Raw genomic sequence first — 22,170 nt, forward strand, 5'->3', positions numbered from 1 at the left:
TATGTTGGAATTCATTCTTGCTAGTGTTACTGTGTGATATTACTGTATGATAGCTACATGCCAAGTTATGTAGATCAACTCAAAAATCGAGGCTTTGGAGTTACATTTTGTCTTGATCAGAATGGTTTGCAAAATACTTTTTCAGAATTTCTTAAGAAAAATAAATATGCCCAAACCTTATATGATCTTAATTACACTGTGGGTATTTAGGTCCTTGTAATTTTTTTTTTAATAGCCACATCACAACTGGATCTAGAAATGGAAGCTCTTAAAACTGTGTATAAGTCAGGGGAGACGGTCGTGGTCACCTGTGCTGTCTTTAACAACGAGGTGGTTGACCTTCAGTGGGCGTATCCAGGAGAAGTGGTAGGTATCCTCAGTGCATCAAGGGGCACGGAGAAGGTATAGCAGGACTTAAATGACCTTCTGTGCTCAAGGTGCCTGTCACTGGTGGGCATGCACCGGAGCCTCTCGAAGACCTCAGCTTCTGTGTGTACAATGGGCACGTGGTGCTTAGTGGCCTCCTATGGAGCGTGTTATGGGTCCTTGGCCAGTGGGACCATTTGAGATGACAGCAGTGAACCAGGCCTTCAGAAAGACATAAAGATCCTGCACGGAGCTCTCTTTTTCACAAGTCAGAAAGGAACAGGAAGGTTTTATGGCTCCAAAATAGCAAGCAAAAAGTTAGAAGAACAAGAAACAATGGATTTTAAACATTTGCCAATTGCTGAAGCAATCAATCCTCCATTCCCCCTGTTTTTGGCATCATGTCTTTGGATTCTGAGGCATATGACAGTGTGGATCTCCTATCATCCTTTCTTCCCTTCTTCCTTGGTACCTGGAAGTCTGTGCCTCCCTGTTTCGCCTCCTGTGGGCCTGGCTCACCTTCAGTGAACCTCCATCTCCGTAATCATTCAGCAAAGAGACAGTGTGGTTGTACACGTATGAGAGATGGAAAACTGTTTTCCAATTGCCCCCCCACCCAAAGCTCCTGCTATTTGGCCCACAAATATATCACCTAAGTACTATTTTATAATTTTTTTCATAAAAGCAATGCAAGTTTACCATAGAAACTTCATCAATGCTTCAGATTTGAGGGAGATGAATCCTTAAAAAAATATATACATAAATGTTTGATAATAGGTATTATTCTTTATTTTTTTATTTATTTTTATTTTTTGGCCAGTACTAGGCCGTGAACTCAGGGCCTGAGCACTGTCCCTGGCTTCTTTTTTGCTCAAGGCTAGCACTCTGCCACTTGAGCCACAGCGCCACTTCTGGCCATTTTCTGTATATGTGGTGCTGAGGAATCGAACCCAGGGCCTCATGTATACGAGGCAAGCACTCTTGCCACTAGGCCACATTCCCAGCCCAGGTATTATTCTTTAAATAGTATGTTGTTAGGCCTTTTTTCCTTCAGCATTGTCATAGAGGCACTTTACCACTATCATTAAATATACTTTCCTTTGTTCCAATTTAAAATGTGTCTTCTCAGTGCTGAGGATTGGACCCATGACCTTGTACATATTAGGCATGTGCTCTGCTGCTAAGCTACATCCTCAGTCCATGGTCCTTTTAAAATTTGATTTTCTTATGACCTGGATTTTTTTTTTTTACCATTTTTAGTATTTTAGAGCAACTGTAGGTTTACAGGAAAATGGAGAGGTTCTGTGATTTCCCATATAACTCCTGCCCCTACATACATGCAGCCTCCCCATTACTGAGCACCCCTTGCATCTGATCAGATCGATTGATCACATTGACAGATCTTTACTTCCCAGAGGCCACAGTTTCCATTAGGAACCATTCTGAGGAGAGAGCTCTTTAAAAGTCAGTTTTCTTCTCCTCTACTGTAGAAAGGCAAAGGCATCACGATGCTGGAGGAAATCAAAGTCCCGACCATCAAATTGGTGTACACTTTGACAGTCCCCGATGCCACGGTGAAAGACAGTGGAGATTACGAATGCACTGCCCGCCAGGCCACTAAGGAGGTCAAAGAAATGAAGAAAGTCACCATTTCTGTCCATGGTACATTCTGCTTTCTAAAATGTCAGTCATCGGGATCTGAATGTAGAAATGATTGTGTATAACAGAAACTTCTCTTCTATGCACAGAGAAAGGGTTTGTGGAGATCAAACCCACCTTTGGCCTGTTGGAAACTGTCAACCTGCATGAAGTCAAACATTTTGTGGTGGATGTGCAGGCCTACCCCCCTCCCAGGATATCTTGGCTGAAAGACAATTCAACTCTGATTGAAAATCTCACTGAGATCACCACAGATGTGGAAAAGATCCAGGAAATAAGGTAAAGAACGCCTTTCCCACATTTATCACATGAAGCAAAAAGTCGACCTAGAAAACATAGTAATCTGAGTTAAAACCATCTTCTGTCATAACACTGCAATGAGGTAATGATATGTGGATAGGTATTTAAGGATTAAATGAGAAGAAAGAGTGGTAGGTTGCTCTTATCTCTTAACTAGTGGGGAAGTTTTGGCTAAGTCACTCCTTGGCCTCCATTTCTTCCTTCTTATAAACTAGGATTAGGAATACCTTATGTTCTTCAAGGCAAGAAACTAGATCACATGAAATCTTGAGGTCTCTTGTAGTAGTCTATCTTTCTTTTTACTGGGGCTTGAGCTCAAGGCCTGGCACTGTCTTTTTAGCTTTTTTATATACATGTTCTGCCACTTGTGCCACACCTCCGCTGAGGGCTTTTTAGTGGTTAATTGGTGATGAGACTCTCATGGACTTTCCTGCCTGTGCTGGCTTTGAACAATGGCCTCAGATCTAGGAGTAGCTAGGATTACAGTTACTAGGATTACAGTTTGCCCTCCCCCCCTTTTTTCTCATGGTGCTGGAGATGAAACTCAGGGTATCTTATATGCTAGGTAAGCATTTTAGGACTGAGCTACACCATCAGCCCCTGGTGCAATTTTAAGCTATGATGATATCCAAGAATTAGAAAATATGTCTTGAAGGGCCCAGCTAATTAACTCACATACCCTTGTCAAGAATCTTCCCAGGGAAAATACAATTAGTCCTGTATTTCAAGCCCGCAGGAAAAGAGACATCAGAACTTTCCCCATCAGTTCACTTTACTTGTCACTGAACTACATTTTCCATATCTAATAATTGAGAAGAATTTTGTGTGGTTATGGTGGCAAGAATTGTGTCCAAGACATGGAATTTTATATTTTCTTTTTTTTTTTTTTTTTTTTTTTTTTTTTTTTTTTTTTTTTTTGGCCAGTCCTGGGGCTTGGACTCAGGGCCTGAGCACTGTCCCTGGCTTCCTTTTTGCTCAAGGCTAGCACTCTGCCACTTGAGCCACAGCGCCACTTCTGGCCGTTTTCTGTATATGTGGTGCTGGGGAATCGAACCCAGGGCCTCATGTATACGAGGCAAGCTCTCTTGCCACTAGGCCATATCCCCAGCCCCGAATTTTATATTTTCTATAGAGTAATGGTAGAAAATGAAGAATACTGAATCTAAAAGGTCCTTCCCTCCTTCCCCCCTCCCTCCCTCCCTCTCCCTCCCTCCCTCCCTCCCTTCCTACCTTCCTTCCTTCCTCCCTGCCTTCCTTCATCCCTCCCTCCCTTCCACCACCACCTGCTTCTTTCTCTCTCCTTTGTGATGCTGGGAATGGGACCCAGGGAAGGCCTCTTGTGCCTTGGCAATTTCTCTACCATTGTGCCACACCCCCGCCCTACAAGGCTTTCTGGTGACATCAAATGAAGATACACATGAGGTAGGCAGCTTTCTGCTAGGAACTGTGAAAGCCCAAGAGGAATAGGATAATCCTGGCACAGCTGCCTTTTCACATAGGTCTAAACAAGTTCTGCAGGTTGTGTCAATAGCAATGACAAGTCAAGCTCAGTAACTAAGTGGTTTTGGAAAGCTGCTTTTTCCAGTGATTCTAGAGTCCTTTAAACAGTCTTTTATATGTTCAAAAAAAGAGAGTCCTTCAGCACGTATTTTTTGTATTTCACTGTGGGCCAGATATAGTGAAGGGGGTATTTGGAATTAAAACCAGTGGTCCCACTGGCTGAACATACATAGGTAAGAAATAACACAGAATCATTTGGTCACCAGCTGCCAGATGTGCCTGAGAGAGCTCTAAGGAATTCTAGTCCCAAAGAAAATCTAATATGGTACAGCTAACAGGAAAAGCCAGGCCAGCCTCTTCTCATACAGGTCCTTGGACCCAGTATTTGCAGAATGTTTTTGAGCCTCTCTCCATGTAGTCTCACTTAATGAATCCTCAGAATGATTGCACTGGTCCACAGTAAGCACACAAAAGGAAACAAGCAAGGGGCATCTCAATAATGCCCAAAGTTTTCCCAATGATCAAGGCTCTTCTTCACCATGCCATTTGTGTTTGTTGTCGATTGTGATGTTTTACTGTCTTCACTCACACAGCCAGCCAGGTATCATGTATACTACATGGAGGAAGTCTGTTTTGGAAAACTTATTAATAAAAGTATGAAGAAGTGTCTTTTTAAAAAAATAATTTATTTTGCTGAGTTGGTGATGGAATCCCAGGTGTTACAAATAAAATCAAGCCAGAAGAGAATGTATGGAAGAAACTTCCTTCTATTGCTGACTCCACTTGTCTAGTTATCCCCTCCTCTCCACAGGGAAATACTTCTGCTAGTTTCTTCTGAAAGCCTCCAGAATTTCTTTAAGCAAATGCAAACAATAACAACAAAATCTAACTAGGATTATTGTATCCTACACTCCTGTCCTGATCAACAGAAAGAACACCTCCCATCTGTCCTCAATGTTCCATTGTCCAGCAGAATCATCTAAATGACAGATAGTTAGGGGAAATAGGTATTTTGTTTACAAGTTAAAAAGTCATGGAATTTCTTAAAAAAAAGAAAAAAAGCCGGTGGGCAGTGTCTATTCTTATTCCTAAGTGAAGCCTTGCCTCTGATAACTCTTGCAGATGGCTTTTGCTTATCTCAAAACATTGGGTTTTCTTTGGTGTCTGTGATTCAGACCTTTTAATACATGGGAACTGTATTGAGAAGTCCAGAAAAGAGATTGATATGGACACAAATTTCTTTTTTTACAAAAAATAGAATTTATGTTGAACGTGGTAATTGTGGAGTTTATTTAGCTATTGCTTAAAGTTCTTTTTTTATTGAAGGTATCGAAGCAAATTAAAACTGATCCGTGCCAAGGAAGAAGACAGTGGCCATTATACAATCGTAGTTCAAAATGAGGATGATGTGAAGAGCTATACTTTTGAACTATTAACTCAAGGTATGTAAAGGTGGACCAAGGCAAGGCCAGCTCTCAGAATGGCTGTCTCCCAGACAGCTTGGCATTCCTTTCCCAGGCTATGGAGGAAAGCAACACTTTAAGCAGGAACTAACAGGCGATGACACAGGTCAGGGGCAGCTTTGTTGTACCTACAAATGCAGGGGAGAGGTTGAGCATTCCTAATCCAGATATCTGGAATGCTGCAAAGTCTGAAACTTTTTGAGCACAGACATGATAACACACACTCTAACCCCTGACATCTAGGGGTGGGGGTGGGGTCACAACACAAGTACATACAACTAATTAACAAATTCACATCTGGGATATGTCTAATGGAAAGGGGTGACAGTGATACAACTGATCATGTTCACACCAATTATAAAAATTTCTGGGTGCTGGTGTCTCATGCCTGTAATCCTAGCTTTGCAGAGGGCTGAGATCTGAGGATTGTGGTTTAAAGCCAGCCAGGGTAGAAAAGTCTGTGAGACTCTTACCTCCAATTAACGCTACCCTCACCCAAATAAAAGATGTATCTATGTAAACGGATTTCATATTAAGACTGGTTCCCATCTCTCCAAAGTATCTCATTGTGTTTATGAAGTATTCTAAATTCTAATTTGGAATCCAAAGCATTTATGGAAGTATTCTAATTTGGAATCCAAAGTATTTATGATTTTTTTTTTTGCAATGTCGAGGATTGAACCCAGAGCTTTGCACATGTTAAGCAAGTGCTTTTACTACTAAGCTCCAACCCCAGCCCCCCAAACTTCTAATCCCTAGTGTTTTGGATTATGGATGCTCATCTCATAAGCCCAGGAGGTCTGGTTACTCTGAATACTATGAGTGGGAACAGCTTTCTTAGCTCTTGTTTATGCTTCTAGTTCTTTTTTGTTTTTTTGGCCAGTCCTGGGCTTAGACTCAGGGCCTGAGCACTGTCCCTGGCTTCCTTTTTGCTCAAGGCTATCACTCTGCCATTTGAGCCACAGCGCCACTTCTAGCCATTTTCTGTATATGTGGTGCTGGGGAATCGAACCTAGGGCCTCATGTATACGAGGCAAGCTCTCTCACCACTAGGCCATATCCCCAGCCCATGTGCTTCTAGTTCTGAGAAGGACAAAGCAATGCTTTTTTGGTCCAGATGACCTTCAGTCACCTTGGAGAATTTTTCTTAGGTTCCCTTGCAGATGTTGTAGAGTGGTCCCTGCCAGAACATAGTGCCTGGGTCTGCTTACATTCAAGTTCCGCATTTATTTGCACAGTTCCTCTATGGTCCAGGTGCTGTTGTAGGTGGGTTCTTGATCCTTAAAGTAAATTGGTGATACAAGTATTAACCTATCTGTAGCTTCTTTAACCACAGATTATTTTGAAGAAAGACTCTTTAATGCCTAATAAAGTTCCATAGATGCACTTGGGTAAATGCTGCTTCGGATTATACTTCAGTGGAATCCATTAGTCAAATCATAAGCTCTAATGCAATTCAAAGAGTCTCTTTGTATTTCAAGCCAAATGACCATAGGCAATTTTCACTTTCCTCATTCTGGTTTTAAAATATCCCAGACACAAATCCTTAAACATTGAGCCTGTAAAAAGAAGCTTCCTAACCAAGTGTGTCTGTTAAAGCAGGAGTATTACTCAGACGACTGGGTCCAGCCCGTGGTTTGAATGCCACAGCTTCTGAACTCATGTGTCCCTTTAAGTTTCCACACATTCTGGGATGCCAACTGCCCAGTGCTCACCTCTTTCTACCTCTTGCAGTGCCTTCCTCCATTCTGGAGTTGGTGGATGATCACCATGGCTCTGGCGGGGGACAGACTGTGAGGTGCATGGCCAGAGGCATGCCTCTTCCTGACATTGAGTGGATGATCTGCAAGGACATTAAGAAGTATGTAAAGCAGATGTCCCTTATTCCTCTGTACTCAGACTGCTCCCTGCTTGACGCAAAGGACTTCAAATGCATGCTGTTTCTTTGTCTGGCCCTTCTATGTATTTGCAATTCTTATTTAGCCTAAGGCTCATGCTACTTGTAAACTATAAGGAAAGGCTCGGAATGTAGACACCAGTGTCTAGTCCAGTGTGCGTGTGTGTGTGTGTGTGTGTGTGTGTGTGTGTGTGTGTATTCATAAACAGCCATAGGGAGAAGGCCCATGGCTTTCTTTAGTTCTCAAAAAAGATAGATTTTAAGGGCCACTGTCCGCAGAGGGGTTTTTCATACTGCAGCCCATATTTTTTGCATCACAGTTCTTACTTGGTGCACTTTGCTTTGGTGGCTAAAGTGACATACAAACCTAAAGGAAAACAGTGCCCTTGTGACCAGACCCTCCCTCTATTCTGCCTTACCTCCCTTTTGCCCTCCTTCCTCTTCCTTTATTTTTCTTTTAAATAAGATAAGGTCTCCCTATATTTCAGGTGGACCTGGAATTCAAACTCTTCTTTGCCTAGCCTCCTAAGTGCTGGTCTTATAGGCATGTTCCACCATGCTTGGCTAGATCTTTAGTTATTTTAAAATTAATGCATGTTATTTGAACAAAACAATGGGTTTCATTATGACATTTTTGTACTTGTATCTAATGTATTTTGATCATAGTCCTGCTAAACCTCCCTTCATTTCCCTTTTCTACTACTTTCTTAAATGGGCGTGTGAGCTCTGGGTCACCTCTCTCCATAGTCGTTGCTGTGTCCACAAGTCTGCTTCTCCCTAAATGCTGAGAGTCCTGGTCCTACCCTCCCCTAGGGCTAAGAGATGACTGCATGCTGACTCCGGGTCTTACAACTCAATCCAGGACTCTCCCAACTCTCCTGACACCTAAGGGACCCTTCCCAGTGTGAGTGCTAGGAAGGGAGGGTGCTGGACCTTTTTCAAGGGTTAGATAGTTGGGATTGTTAAACAAGCTTGATGTTCAACTGCTCAGTTTGTTCATAGGCTCAAGATCTGGGATCAGTTGTTTTATTGAATCATGTTTCCTCTCTGTCCCCTTCAAGAACAGTTAAATTCAGTTATTTAGTTGGGTGTGTGCAAATGAGTCTTAGTGTTCACATAATAAGAGGGACAACCTGTAGTACCTGCAAGTATAGACTAGGTCAGGAAATAGGCAAGGTCACAGGTGTGCTCATCTTCACAACTCTCAATAATCTGCTCTGTTTTTATGTCATTTTCCTCTCTAGATGTAACAATGAAACTTCGTGGACATTTCTAGCCAGCAATGTCTCTAATATCCTCACGGAGATCCATCCTCGAGACAAGAGTACCGTGGAGGGCCGAGTGACATTTGCCAAAGTGGAGGAGACCATTGCCGTTCGCTGCCTGGCTAAGAATCTCCTCGGGACTGGGAACCGAGAACTGAAACTGGTGGCCCCCAGTAAGTTGCTCAGTGGTCAGGACAATACCGGGCCATCAACTGAGCCCTGCCTTCCTCAGGTGGAACCCACAGACCCAGATAGGTCCCTATACAAATGAAGGTCTCAAGTTAAAAATTCCTCTATGAATGCACTTAAGGGGCTATCTCTGAGTATCAGAAGCTTCTTGCAGATTCACTCACAAAGCTGCATTTTGAAGAAGCTCCTGGGCATTTTGCTTGTATAACAGTATAGTTAGTGAGTTTCTAGTCTAAACCATCCTGTGTGGGGTGGAGACTATTTTATCTCATTGCTTATTACAGCAGCTGAGACGGAATTATTCTTCTCATTTTAATGTAGATCTTGGGGCTTGAACTCAGTGCTTGGACACTATCCCTGAGCTTCTTTTGCTCAAGGCTAGCATTCTATCATTTGAGCCACAACTCTACTCCTAGCTCTTTTTTTTTTTTTTTGGTAGTTTTTGGAGATAAGAGCCTTATAGATTTCCTTGCCCTCTTGTCCTGGCTGGCTTCAAACTGTGATCCTCAAATCTCAGCCTCTCTAGGAGCGAGGATTATAGGTGTAAACCATGGACACCTGGCAATAGATCCAATTCTTTTTAAAAAATATAATTTTATTGTTATTATTAAAGAGTTGTACAGAGGAGTTAGAATTCCATAAATCAGGTAATGAGTACAATTCTTCTTGGACAATGTCACCCCTTCCTTCATTTTCTCCCCCTCTGTCTCTGCCCACCAGTTGCACAGTTCAATTTTTTACATAATGCATATTGAATACAATGACTTAAAGCAATTGAAAGGATGTAGCCCAAGGGAATAAAAAAAACCCTATAATCTTTCAAAAATAAGCTTTATAATAAAGCTTATGCTGTAGAAGTTTCTGTACAATCTCCATGTCACTGATTAGTGTTTATTGTTCCTATTCATATTATGTTTGAGATTATACTTGGAGCATCATTGGGGGAAAATGTTGATTTCCTGAATTGAATTTGATTCCTTACTGTTGCCAGGGAAGAGTTGTCTAGTTTGGTGGGTGCAGATGTTTGCAAGACAGTATTGTCCATTCCTCCAGGGAGCCAGGCAACCCTTATACTTCCCCCCTCCACCACTGAGAGATATCCAGCCCCCTCCACCTTACTGTGTATCTTCTAGGAAAATGTCCTCCATCTCTCTTTTTTTGTCTCCCAGCCCTGCGTTCTGAACTCACAGTGGCAGCTGCAGTTCTGGTACTGTTGGTGATTGTGATCATATCACTGATTGTCCTGGTTGTCATTTGGAAGCAGGTAGGTATTTTCTCAGAGAACTAAACATCTTCTAAGCCAGTCAGAATGAGAATAGCAGCCATGCTCAGGGCTTGGCCCAGAGAAAGGACCCAGGGATGCCAGGCAGAACAAATGGTGTTGATCTCTCCTCTGTCTAGTCACCATCGCTGCTGCTGCAATTGAAGATTAGGTGTCTTGAGACCTTTGATAACTTATGGGTTTTCTGTCCTGGTCCTTTATAGAAACCAAGGTATGAAATTCGCTGGAGGGTCATTGAATCAATCAGCCCTGATGGACATGAATATATTTATGTGGACCCGATGCAGCTGCCTTATGACTCAAGATGGGAGTTTCCAAGAGATGGATTGGTGCTTGGTAAGATCCTGTGTGGGCCACCTCCAGGCCTCTGTTCTCCAGGCCTGGGTTACAAATAGGGATCTGAGCTTTGCTTTGTAAGGAGCATACGACAAACATTTTCTAGCAGAAACACTTCCATCTTTATTTTTAAAAAGGGTATACTGCCACACGCACACATAAGAAGAGTTAATTGCATTATTGCAATGACTTAAAAAAAGTCTCATACCATAATAAATTACAGACAAGGAAAATTTTATAAAGGGAGAAGAGAATATGAGAAAGCCTGGCAAAGAGATCAACCAAAATGGCTTTGCTTTGAAAATAACCCAAATTAAAAGTGAAATGAATTTCTGTAAGTATAAAGGGCTAAATAAGAAACAAATACAATAGCTACAAAGTATACTTTGTACCAGTACATTCTGAGGACCCATAAGGAATGTCTTGTATATGGAATATGAAACAAAAATATAGGTACATTTAAGATCAAAACATGTGAAAATAACCAAGTCAACTTGCTATAGATTTCAAATATTTTCTTCCTGGGCTAAGAACAATGCATGAAATCCAAGGGAGTTCTGTTTTTGTTTTTCAAATTACAATCTGAATGAATGAAAACAAGACAAAGGGAAATAAAAGCTAGAGCTAGAGGTTGTGTCACAATGAATAATTTCACCAAGTACAGTTATATTTTAATTACCTGCCTACCTGTCTCATTGCAGAACACTGCAAGGTTTAGGTTTAAATAACTCTCTAAGAACAAGTCATCCTTGTGGCTTCCAATTTCAAATGCTTATGCTTAAGCTTTCTTTATTATATTTTCCCACTGTTTCTCAAAAAGGGATGAAGTGCTTATAGAAGTTAAGAAGTAATAAAGTATGGGGAGCAGGGGTGACAAGGGCAAAAATGTCTGCCATGCACTGCTTTGTGTTTGTGTTTCTGGGTGAAGTCGAGGTGTTTGTAGAGGTGACCTGTATGGGCACCAGGACAACAGCAGACCCATGGAGAGGGCAGTGCTGGCTCCTATTGTCTTTCCTTGCCTGGGCTGCCCATGCACAGAGTGGCCCCTGGAGGGTCATGGGAACCTTGAGGGTGGGATTCACTTTCTCTTTGTTTTTCTCTGCATGAAGGAAAGGCTTGTTCTCAGGGTATGCTTATCTTCCATGGTAGAGGCGCTCTGTCACAGGCAGTCACAGTTGAAGCTTTCACTTGTGCATTCCTTGCAATCACTGATTGTTTTGAGTCCTGAAGTATTTCCAGTGGTTAAGGATTTATGTTATGCAAAGGATGCTTCTGTTTGCAGGCAGAAAACAGAAGGGCAGAGAATCAGGGGATTTGGGCAGAAGCCACAGAGGCAAGTGCAGAAGAGCCCAGGGCCTGGCCAGCACCTAGCTGGGAGCCAATGTTCACACAGGGAGGGCCACCCCTCCTTTCTCCCGTCTGTTTTCCGTCCCCTTGCAAATATTATTTGACAAAAACAATTACACTAATTTCCTTCCCTGTGGGCTCTATTCTCTTTTTGACATGGTGACTTGGAGGAATAATTAGGCTTCTCAATATGGGCAAAACACCCACTCAGCTGTGCACCTCTGAGTACTGGCTGTGGCCAATGAAGCTGAGGGAACGCCTGAGGCTGGCATGTATTCATTGCTCTGCTTGTCTGCAGGTCGGATCTTGGGGTCTGGTGCATTTGGGAAAGTGGTTGAAGGAACAGCCTATGGATTGAGCCGGTCCCAGCCTGTCATGAAGGTGGCAGTGAAGATGCTCAAACGTAAGTGCTGCTGGTGGGTCCTATTTTGAAGATAGAGGTAGTAGATAGCAGGCTTAAGATTTTAACTGGGTTCTTTTGACCCTAGTTATGTGTGTGTGTGGGCACACGTGCACGTGCGTGCATGTGCTAGTACTGGGGTTTGAACTCAGGGCCTTGTACTCTCCCTTGGCTTTTTTGTTAAAGGTTGGTGCCCCACCACCTGATCCACATCTACATTTCCTGCTTTTTGTTGCTTAATTGGAGATCAGAGTCTCATGGACTTTTCTGCCCTGGCTATTTTAGAACTATGATCTACAGATCTCAGATTCCTGAGTAGGTAGGATTACAAGTGTGAGCCACGAATACCTAGTGGGTTCTATGTTTTTATGTATTTGAACTATTTGTTGATGAGACATTTTTTCCTTTTTGATTGCTATCATCATTCATATATTTGGAAATCAGGAGTTGTTATTTCTAGTAGTCTCTTTTTTTCCCTAAAGACTAAAGAGTAGTCATTAGAGTCTACACTGAGTGGATCATCTGCTCTTCTAGACTCTTCATAAATAAAATGATAATCACACTGTTTCTGTGAATGAGAAGTAGGTAGTTCAGTTGAACTGAAACTTGATTTATTTCTTCCACAGCCACAGCCAGATCCAGTGAGAAGCAAGCACTCATGTCTGAACTGAAGATAATGACTCACCTGGGACCGCACTTGAACATTGTGAACTTGCTGGGAGCCTGTACTAAGTCAGGTAGGCTCACTGACCTGCAATAAGAGTTGTGTGAACCCCTAGAGTTGTGTGAATTGGCAGACCAGGTTCAAATTTAGTGAAGTCCATTGAATTGATAGAAACTCATTGCTTTGGAGCAACAGCTCTTAACAGTCCACACATTGCAATTCCTGGCCTTTCTGTTCTTCTTGCCCATCTCCTAACTGGTTTTGGTCTCCACAGGCCCCATTTACATCATCACGGAGTACTGCTTCTATGGGGATTTGGTGAACTATTTGCATAAGAATAGGGATAGCTTCATGAGCCACCACCCAGAGAAACCAAAGAAAGAGCTGGACATCTTTGGATTGAACCCAGCTGATGAAAGCACACGAAGGTAAGTGTGGCACTGCTGTGCCATTGTCTTACAAGCCTCACAAATGAAGAGAACCCATGTCCTTAGAGATTCTGTGCCACAGATAGCAAAGGTTCCAGCAGCCTGTTCAGTCATCCATGACAGCAAGGATGGATGCATGATGTCTGGAGGTATTTTGGACTGTGGCATCGTATGGGAAGGCTATGCTGATAGTCTTGAGTGAGAGTCAGAGTGAGAGTTGAAATCATTTGGGGAGCCATTCTGCTCTCTATCTATAATCCATGAGGATGTATAAAATGCATCTGTGGTCAGAGATGCCTGAGTTTTTATATCACAAGGATCTCCAGGCTTGACTATTGGTCCTTGTTGTACCTGGGCCTATAAATTAAGCCTGTGAGAGCATCTCCTAACAGAAACTTGTAAACAGAAACTTGTTTTTTTTTTTTTTTTCAGTTGTGGGCCTTGGACTCAGGGCCTGAGCACTGTCCCTGGCTTCTATTTGCTCAAGGCTAGCACTCTGCCACTTGAGCCACAGTGCCACTTCTGGCCATTTTCTATATAAGTGGTGCTGGGGAATTGAACCCAGAGCTTCATGTATATGAGGCAAGCACTCTAGCCACTAGGCCATATTCCCAGCCCGTAAACAGAAACTTGTAATGATCTCTAGATATGAATTTCTGTAAGATCAGAAAGGACAGTGAATCCACTTTGTATTAAATTACTTAATGGACATCATGTAGGGGCTAAATTTATCAGGTGGTAGGTTTGGTAGGTTGGTAGCCAGGTTTCTGGCTTGACTTAAAAGGTAGAAAGAGTAATTGTGTATTTAATGTCATGGGTTTTCCCAAGTTTTCAATATAGTGGGCTTCACAATACTCTTGAATCTATGGAAACAGAGCCCCCTGTCTTCAGGTGGCTCTTCAGGAAGTAAGTCTCTTCCTGCTGACAGGAAGTGTGGAGGAGCTACCCTGAAGACAATTTAGGCAAATCAATAAGGAAGGATCATGGAGGCGAACATTTGTGGAATCCAGATAGCCCATAATGTTTCTCACCACTGTCAATTGGCTTCATTCTTCAGAATGTTCCCCCAGAATTCATTTTGCTGACATAAACCTCTCTACTCTCATAGTGTAGCTGGATTTGAGATGACTGTGTGTTGGTGTAATTGATTACTGCTCATCTCCCAGCCTCAACCACCTCATGTGCAGGGTACATATTGACTTTGCTTCTGCTCATCCTGTGGCCCTCATGTCTTTCTCAGTTATCTGCATACTATAGATACCCAAATCAGCATCCAGCAAGCTATCTACTGGGTACCTACTCCAGAGTTCACCCTGCATAACACTTCTTCATCTGTTTTTACAGCTATGTGATTTTATCTTTTGAAAACAACGGTGACTACATGGACATGAAGCAAGCTGACACCACACAGTATGTCCCCATGCTGGAAAGAAAAGAGGTGTCTAAATACTCAGACATCCAGAGATCACTGTACGACCGGCCAGCCTCCTATAAGAAGAAATCAATGTTAGGTAAAAGTGTCTGTACTCACTCTGGGCATTCTGATCTTCTGGTGGTTGAATATGATGTCAGAGGAAGGTGAACGTGGATGATAAGAGGAACTCATGGAGCACATGATACCTAAATAGGGGCTGGGTGTGTGGCTTAGTGAAAACCCTTGCCTATTGTCCCCCAGGCCCTGGGTTCAATCCCCACCACTGCAAAAATAACTAAGTAAATAAATAGAGTCATGTAATCGATTTCTTACATTTTAATATAATTACTTAATTTTTTCCCCCATTAGCCATGGGGCTTGAACCCAGGGTCTGGGCCCTGTTCCTGAGCTCTTTGGCTCAATGCTATTACTGTACCACTTTGAGCCACAGCACCGCTTCTGGTTTTCTGGTGGTTAATTGGAGACGAGTCTCATGGACTTTCCTGCCCAAGCTGGCTTTGAACCATGATCTTCAGATCCTCAGATTTCAGCCTCATGACTAGCAAGGATTACAGGCATGAGCCACAGATGTCCAACAACATTTATTTTTAATGTAATGACTTGCTTTTTTCTTATCATGTCTTTTTACATTTTTTAAAAATGAAGATAGATAATCATTGTTTTTCTTTTAAAGTGCCCATGGCAAAATTGGAAGCTGGCAAATTTTTTTTTGTTATTTTGTCTTTAAATTTTTTTTTTTAAAAATTGTTATCATAAAGGTGATGCATAAAGGGGTTGCAGTTACATAAATCAGGCAAAGAGTACATTCTTTTTGAACAATGTCACCTTTCCTCCATTGTGTGTATGTGAAGCTTTATATGATTCTGCTATTTGTGAGTTCAGTAATCCTTGCTTTTAGCTTTCCTAACATCCAGTGTGGTAGATGCTGTAGAGTAGATGACTAGAAGTTGTTTTTCCTGATGAGTTTTTATACTGACTGTTGTTTGAAGACAGGTTTCAAAACAGAGGCGTATGTGGTGTGGTTGGAAGTATTTATGAACTCCAGGGTAGCTACCTAGCTGGAGCCATGCCCGATGGAGCAGTGTTAAGCTGTCAGGGAAAGTGATTTGGAAATCACTAAGGTGCTCTGAATACTTTCCATGAGCAAGGTACAGCTCATTACCAACAGAAAAAAAGGAATGTGCTTGTTTTGCAAAGCATAGTACATAATGCTAGTTTCCATTTCTCCAGTTTCAAGTTCCAGTCATTTCACCTTGCCAAATGGGTGACGTTCCAAACACTTTAGTTTACCCACTGAGAGCTCTCGGCACTGGTGCTTCCTCGCCCCTCCCGTGTGGTTAAAAATAGTTTATATTACTTCCTAGACTGCACTGTGGACTGAGTCACGCTCAAGCCCAGGCTCTGTTGGCAGGCAGACCATGGTTTTCTGGCCTTCCTGTAGCTGGCTGAAAAAAAAATGTGAATGGTGAGGGCTGTGAAAATTCTCAGAAAGGATTGAGAACTGCTGGCCGACATTGCCGCCTTCTTCGAAACCATGGGGCCCATCCAGATGGGATGAACTGGGAAAAGTAGATTTGTTGCACAGGAAAACAAGTCCATGCAACAGGATCTGTAGTGACCTGGTAGTTTTCTGCATATTGTGCTTGCTTACTAGACAAATTATAACTACAGTAATTGAGGACAGTTTTAAAAAGAAAAACAATCGGGGGCATGAGGGACAAGGCAACAAGCAGTACAAGAAATGTATCCAACGCCCAACGTATGATACTGTAACCTCTCTGTACGTCAGTTTGAAAATAAAAATTTGAGAAAAAAAAAAAAAAAAAAAAAAAAGAAAAACAATCAACCCTCAGAAACTTGGTCTTCCTGCCCATACTAAATGCTTGAACTCAGAACCTCCTATTCTTGTTTGGCTTTTCTGCTGAAGTTGGTGCTGTGCCACTTGAATCACACCTCCACTTCTGGTGTTTTGGTAGTTAATTGGAGACAAGAGTCTCATGGACTTTTCTGCTTGAGCTGGCTTCAAACCATGATCCTCAGACCTCAGTCTTCCAGGACCTGGGATCATAGGCATGAGCCACTGGCTTTGGGCCAGAACATTTTGTCCAAGTGTCTTCATGTATTTGTGATGGACAAATTTAGTGTGTATGTGTATGGGTTTTCAAGATAGCTGAGGTGATGGCTAAGATAGAGACAACAAATCTAGGGGACAAACAAAAAAAATCTGTGTGTGGAGATTGGTTTAGATTGCTTCTAGGGCTATAAGTATGAACACACGCGTGTGCACAGACAACCCGGTATGTGTTTCTACATGCAGGTTCAAGGTTGCTTATCCAAAATGCCTGAAACCAGCAGTGTTTTGGATTTTTTAAAAAAAGATTTTGGAATATTTATATCTACCTAATGAGGTGTCATGGGAGTGGGAGTCAGGTCTAAATACAAAATTCATTTATGGTTCGTATATACCTCATGCACATTGCCTGATGATAATTTTATGCAGTATTTTTACTGTGTCTGTGTTTTGACTGTAAGCTGTCAAATGAGGTCTGTTGTGGATTTTTTTTTTAATTTTGGCATTACATTGGCATTCAATAAGGTTTGAATTTGGGGAGCATTTTGAATTTCAAATGCTGGGGCTAGGAATACTGAAGTTGAATAAATTATTCTTTAAAGAGAGAGACTTTTTAAAAATTTATCTATTTATTTACTTATTTATTCAGTTATTTGCAGTGCTGGGATTGAAACCAGAGCTTCATGCCTAGGCAAATGCTCTACCATGGAGCTGTATCCTCAGCCTCTCCCTTGGCATAGCTTATGGAGCCCCTGTGAGGTGTAACAATTCTTAGAAAGTACTTGGGACAGTGGTCTTTGGACGGGCCTTTGCAGGTGGTGGTCCAGCCCTGTGTGGGTTCAGGAAGTGGGAGAGGTGAGGTCCTATGTCATCCTCCAGCCCCAATGCTTTTCATTCTACTTATGCAGACTCAGAAGTCAAAAACCTCCTCTCGGATGATAACTCTGAAGGCCTTACTCTGTTGGACTTGCTGAGTTTCACCTATCAAGTGGCCCGTGGAATGGAGTTTTTGGCTTCAAAAAATGTAAGTTCAAGACACAGACCTCTTTAGAGGTGACAAGTGAAGGTTGTGTGGAAGGGGACTCTAGGGGGTGATCTTGGAGTGGCAGGGGCAGTCTAACTGCTACTTACCTGCTTATCTTGATTTTTCCCGTAAGCAAGGCCAGGAGTTTTACTGTAGAGTTTTGGGGCCCTTAAGGGATAGAGGAAGACCAGCTCTACATGCTAGGGCCCCTACAGGGGTGCATTTTGGGTAGCTGTCTTAGAGTGGCTAGTCTTGCGAGACTGGGTCTGGCCACAGCCGGGTTGACCTTGTCCTTCCCATGCAGTGCGTCCACCGGGACCTGGCTGCACGAAATGTCCTCCTGGCACAAGGGAAAATTGTGAAGATCTGTGATTTTGGCCTGGCCAGAGACATCATGCATGATTCCAACTACGTGTCAAAAGGCAGTGTATGTACCAGCCCGTATTTGGTACCCTCATTCTCCTCCTCCCCTCAATCTTGGAAGTCAAGTGTTGCTTGTTGCTGTTCAGGCCTGTCGCTTTAACAGAGTCTAAGGGCTCATGAATTGGCACTGGAGAGCCAGTAGAAAAAAATCCTGACTTAACAGGTGATTGGGTGTGGATACCAACTAGCTTTATTTTGCTCTAGAGCTGAGGTTTGGGGTAAGTTCTTTGCCTATTCCATGCCCCGGTTTCCTTCTTTATAGCACATAAAGTGCCTGCGCCAGTGTATCTGTGTATCTTTGTGCATAAGCATGCATTTCCAAGGACAGCATCTCTAGTTATTAATGGATTTTCAAAAGGATTTTAAGTTAGTGGGATTTATTTATTTATTTTTTCCCTGGTCCTAGGGCTTGAACTCAGGGCCTGGGTGCTGTCCTTGAGCTTTTTTTTTGCTTAAAGCTAGGACTGTCCACTCTGGTTTTTTGGTGATTAATTGGAGATAAGAGTCTTTTGGACTTTCCTACCTAGACTGGCTTTGAACAGTGATCCTCAGATCTATGTCCTGAGTAGGTAGGATTACAGTTGTGAACCACTAGCAACTGGCTAAATTAATGGATCTTAGAGACACAGTTGTCTTATAGTCATTGAAGCATCCACTAGAGCTATCTCTCCATCTCTTTCACTTGTGAGCTGATGAAGTAGCTCAGGACACACAGCATTTTGAAGAATGTGGTACCCACCAAGAAGACACTGGCCTCACCTCAGACTCTGGCCTCTGTCTGGTTCTCCTATGGCAGTGACATTAGTGGTGACACTTTCTAGCACTGAACAAATAACTGGACTCTCTCACCTATTCACCCAAGGTTATGAATCTGTTATTTGCCTAGCCGTCTTGGAGGCTGAGTGATGCTAATGTGGCTACTTTATGCTGTTTGGTATTTCTCCTGAACCAGATTCTAAAAGAGGCCATGAAATTTTTATTTTAATAGCTGACTCTTTGTAGTGGTGGAAAACTTCTACACTTAATTAATTAATTTAGGATTGCTAGAGTTTGAACTTAGTCCCTTGAGCTTGCTAGGCTGGTGTTCTATTACTTGAGTCCCACCTCCAGCCTGGCTTTTGGTTGGTTAATTGGAGATGGAGTCTTGTAGACATTTTTTGCCTGGTGTAGCCTTGACTCATGATCCTCTAGATCTCATTATCCTGAATGTATCAAATACTCATTGTAAATCTTCCAGGTGTCAGGTACTGAGAGCATACTAACAAACATCATGAAAAACAGTGTGAGCAAGATCTTTAGTGGAAGTCATTGGCAGCCTGAGGAGGACCCTTTTCCACATCATTGCTTCAGGTTGTCAGTATATAGTCTGAGAGGTTAATCTCTTCCCTCTTTCCCCGCAGACCTTCCTGCCTGTGAAGTGGATGGCCCCTGAGAGCATCTTTGACAACCTCTACACCACCCTCAGTGACGTCTGGTCTTATGGCATTCTGCTCTGGGAGATCTTTTCTCTTGGTATGAGCCTGACTTCTGATTACTTGGAAGGGGGGAAATGTTTGTCTCAGATGCAGGATGGAAACAATGCTGCACATTACAGCCATTTTACCCCCACCTTCAACCCCAATATTAGTCCTTACTTGGGCTCCTAAGGAAAGAATAAGGCATGATCATGATTGTTTGGTGGTTCCAAAGGGCTAGCTACACTGCCATGCCTAGCAATTAACTGTGTGGTGCTGACTTAAAATTGTAATGTGAGTTCAGAAGAAGGAGAAAGGCAGTCTGTTTTGGAAGGTTTTAGGGAAGGAACTGAACTTGACCTGATTTTGGCCATGAACACCTTAGTTACACCTCCCTGGTCTTTCCAGGTCCTTTCCCTCTGTGGAGGACCATCCCACTATGTGGCTTAAGGGAGTCTTGTACTGCTTCAAGGCAGTAATTATTTAGACATTTTGAGCTCCAGCTTGAATTGTGTATGGTGTGTGTGTGTGTGTGTGTGTGTGTGTGTGTGTGTGTGTGTGTGTACTGAGGCTTGAACAGGGGGACTGGGCACTGTCCCTTAGGTTTTTTGCTTAAGGCTGGCACTCTCCCGTTTGAACCATCTGGCTTTTTGTTTGTTATTTGGAGATAAGATTCTCATAGACTTTTATATCTGGGCTGGCTTCAAACTGAGATCCTTAGATCTCAGCCTCTTTAGTATCTAAGATAACAGGTGTGAGCCCCTGGTGCCCAGCCTAACTTGGAATTTTACTAAAACAATCTGAACATTTCTGGTGAAAATGAGTTTCTTTGATGATTCAGAATTTCTCCTTGCTTGGGCTGGGAATATGGCCTTGTGGCAAGAAAGCTTGCCTTGTATACATGAAGCCCTGGGTTCAATTCCCTATCACCACATAGCACCACATATATAGAAAATGGCCAGAAGTGGCACTGTGGCTCAAGTGGCAGAGTGCTAGCCTTGAGCAAAAGGAAGCCAGGGATAGTGCTCAGGCCTTGAGTTCAAGGCCCAGGACTGGCAAAAAAAAAAAAGAATTTCTCCTTGCTTTTTTTTTTTGTTGTTTGTTTGTTTGCTTGGGTATATAGCCTCAGTGGTCAGAAGCCCAGAGAACCACTTCAGTGCTTCTTTCTGAAGATGCACAATTTTGACTGAATCACCTAGAGGCCTAGTTAAATTTAAGATCTAAGCAGGCTTCTGAAAGAGAATAGGAGATAATAATACTTCATTTCCTTGAAAGAACTAGGATATCAGGGCTTCAGGATTGTCCGTGCTCTCTTGTGTATTCTGTCATGCAGTGTACCAGCAATGTGTGGCTCATGTGTTCACGTGGAAGTACTTTGTCATCCTTGTCGTTGTCTTCCTTGATCTTTTAGGTGGCACGCCCTACCCTGGCATGATGGTGGATTCTACTTTCTACAATAAGATCAAGAGTGGGTACCGGATGGCCAAGCCTGATCATGCCACCAGTGAAGTGTGAGCTCCCTCCCCATCTGTGGGCCTATGTCTTAAGGGTGCATGGAGTGGGAGGGTCCTGTTCTCTCACTCCGTGTCCACTCTAAGCTCATTGCCTCTCCTCTAGCTATGAGATCATGGTGCAATGCTGGAACAGCGAGCCTGAGAAGAGACCCTCCTTCTACCACCTGAGTGAGATAGTGGAGAATCTGCTACCTGGGCAATATAAAAAGGTTTGTCTGGGCTCATTACAGTAGGTTAAAGGCCATGGGGAAAGGGAGGAGAGAAGAGCTGGTATTTGTTCATGTTTGAAAGGAGCATTTTCAAAGGAGGGCATAGATTGTGTGATGCTGTCTGTGTCTGGGGGCTTCCTGTGTCTGGAATGCTCCATGGTCCCTAGGAGCAATGATGAAACATTCTCTTTTCCACAGGGTTCCCCTTTCACGTTGCAGGAATGACACTTCTAAGCCCTGGATTTTCCAGATGTTTGAGTTTCAAGAGCTACTTTGCAGTTAAAAGTCTCAGGACATCCAGGGCCATTAAATCACTAATTTGAATGCACTCAAATCCACAAGAAATTGACTTTTGCCAGCTGACTGGAAGGGACAACCCAGCTGTTATCTGTAGCTCCAGCTGGTTTTCTGCAACATAGAAAGCATTGTTTAAAGGAACATATGTAATTTCATAGACCTGGGCAGGACACACAAATGAACGGAGCAAGTTTCTGCTGAAGCCTTGAGAAGCAAACTCAGATAAACTTGTACCTCATTTTAGATTCAGATTAGGCTCTGTGCAGACTTTCCACACTTCCTGCTTCTCTTCCGTCTCCCTGGAGCACAGCGTGAGGAGGTGGTTCTGGACCCTCCCACGAGCTGAGCTGGAATACTAACACAGTCTGTTGCTTAGTTCAGAGTCTGATTCTCACAAATGAGGCAGGGAAGAGGCAGAAAGTAATTAACTTATGCTGGTCAAAGACACTGATTGATGGAGGTGTGTTTTGGGAAGGGACTGAAACTATTGTTGAACTAGTGTGTGTGTGTGTGTGTGTGTGTGTGTGTGTGTGTATGTGTGTGTGTGTGTTCATATGAAAGGCTAGACTTGCCCAATATTTGGGACTTAAAAAGGTGTAGGGCATTAAGTCCCCAATGGAAGACCACATCTCTTTCTGTGGGACCAG

General features: G+C 42.8%; 1 protein-coding gene across 4 annotated transcripts in view; it reads left to right on the forward strand.

Moving 5' to 3' along the window:
• Window positions 1-22,170, forward strand: part of Pdgfra (platelet derived growth factor receptor alpha) — a 42,504-nt gene that overhangs the window by 15,314 nt on the left and 5,020 nt on the right. For all 4 annotated transcript variants that reach the window (XM_048364786.1, XM_048364784.1, XM_048364785.1 and 1 more), the window contains exons 5-21: window positions 236-366; window positions 1,857-2,028; window positions 2,115-2,304; window positions 5,152-5,267; window positions 7,023-7,149; window positions 8,430-8,623; window positions 9,809-9,903; window positions 10,125-10,257; window positions 11,903-12,007; window positions 12,631-12,741; window positions 12,943-13,096; window positions 14,441-14,607; window positions 17,511-17,626; window positions 17,931-18,053; window positions 19,450-19,561; window positions 20,915-21,014; window positions 21,121-21,226. In XM_048364786.1, the coding sequence (XP_048220743.1) occupies window positions 236-366; window positions 1,857-2,028; window positions 2,115-2,304; window positions 5,152-5,267; window positions 7,023-7,149; window positions 8,430-8,623; window positions 9,809-9,903; window positions 10,125-10,257; window positions 11,903-12,007; window positions 12,631-12,741; window positions 12,943-13,096; window positions 14,441-14,607; window positions 17,511-17,626; window positions 17,931-18,053; window positions 19,450-19,561; window positions 20,915-21,014; window positions 21,121-21,226 (2,252 nt within the window). The remainder of the gene's footprint in view (window positions 1-235; window positions 367-1,856; window positions 2,029-2,114; window positions 2,305-5,151; window positions 5,268-7,022; window positions 7,150-8,429; window positions 8,624-9,808; window positions 9,904-10,124; window positions 10,258-11,902; window positions 12,008-12,630; window positions 12,742-12,942; window positions 13,097-14,440; window positions 14,608-17,510; window positions 17,627-17,930; window positions 18,054-19,449; window positions 19,562-20,914; window positions 21,015-21,120; window positions 21,227-22,170) is intronic.

The sequence above is a fragment of the Perognathus longimembris genome, chromosome 16, assembly GCF_023159225.1.
Source record: "Perognathus longimembris pacificus isolate PPM17 chromosome 16, ASM2315922v1, whole genome shotgun sequence".
NCBI classification, from domain to species: domain Eukaryota; kingdom Metazoa; phylum Chordata; class Mammalia; order Rodentia; family Heteromyidae; genus Perognathus; species Perognathus longimembris.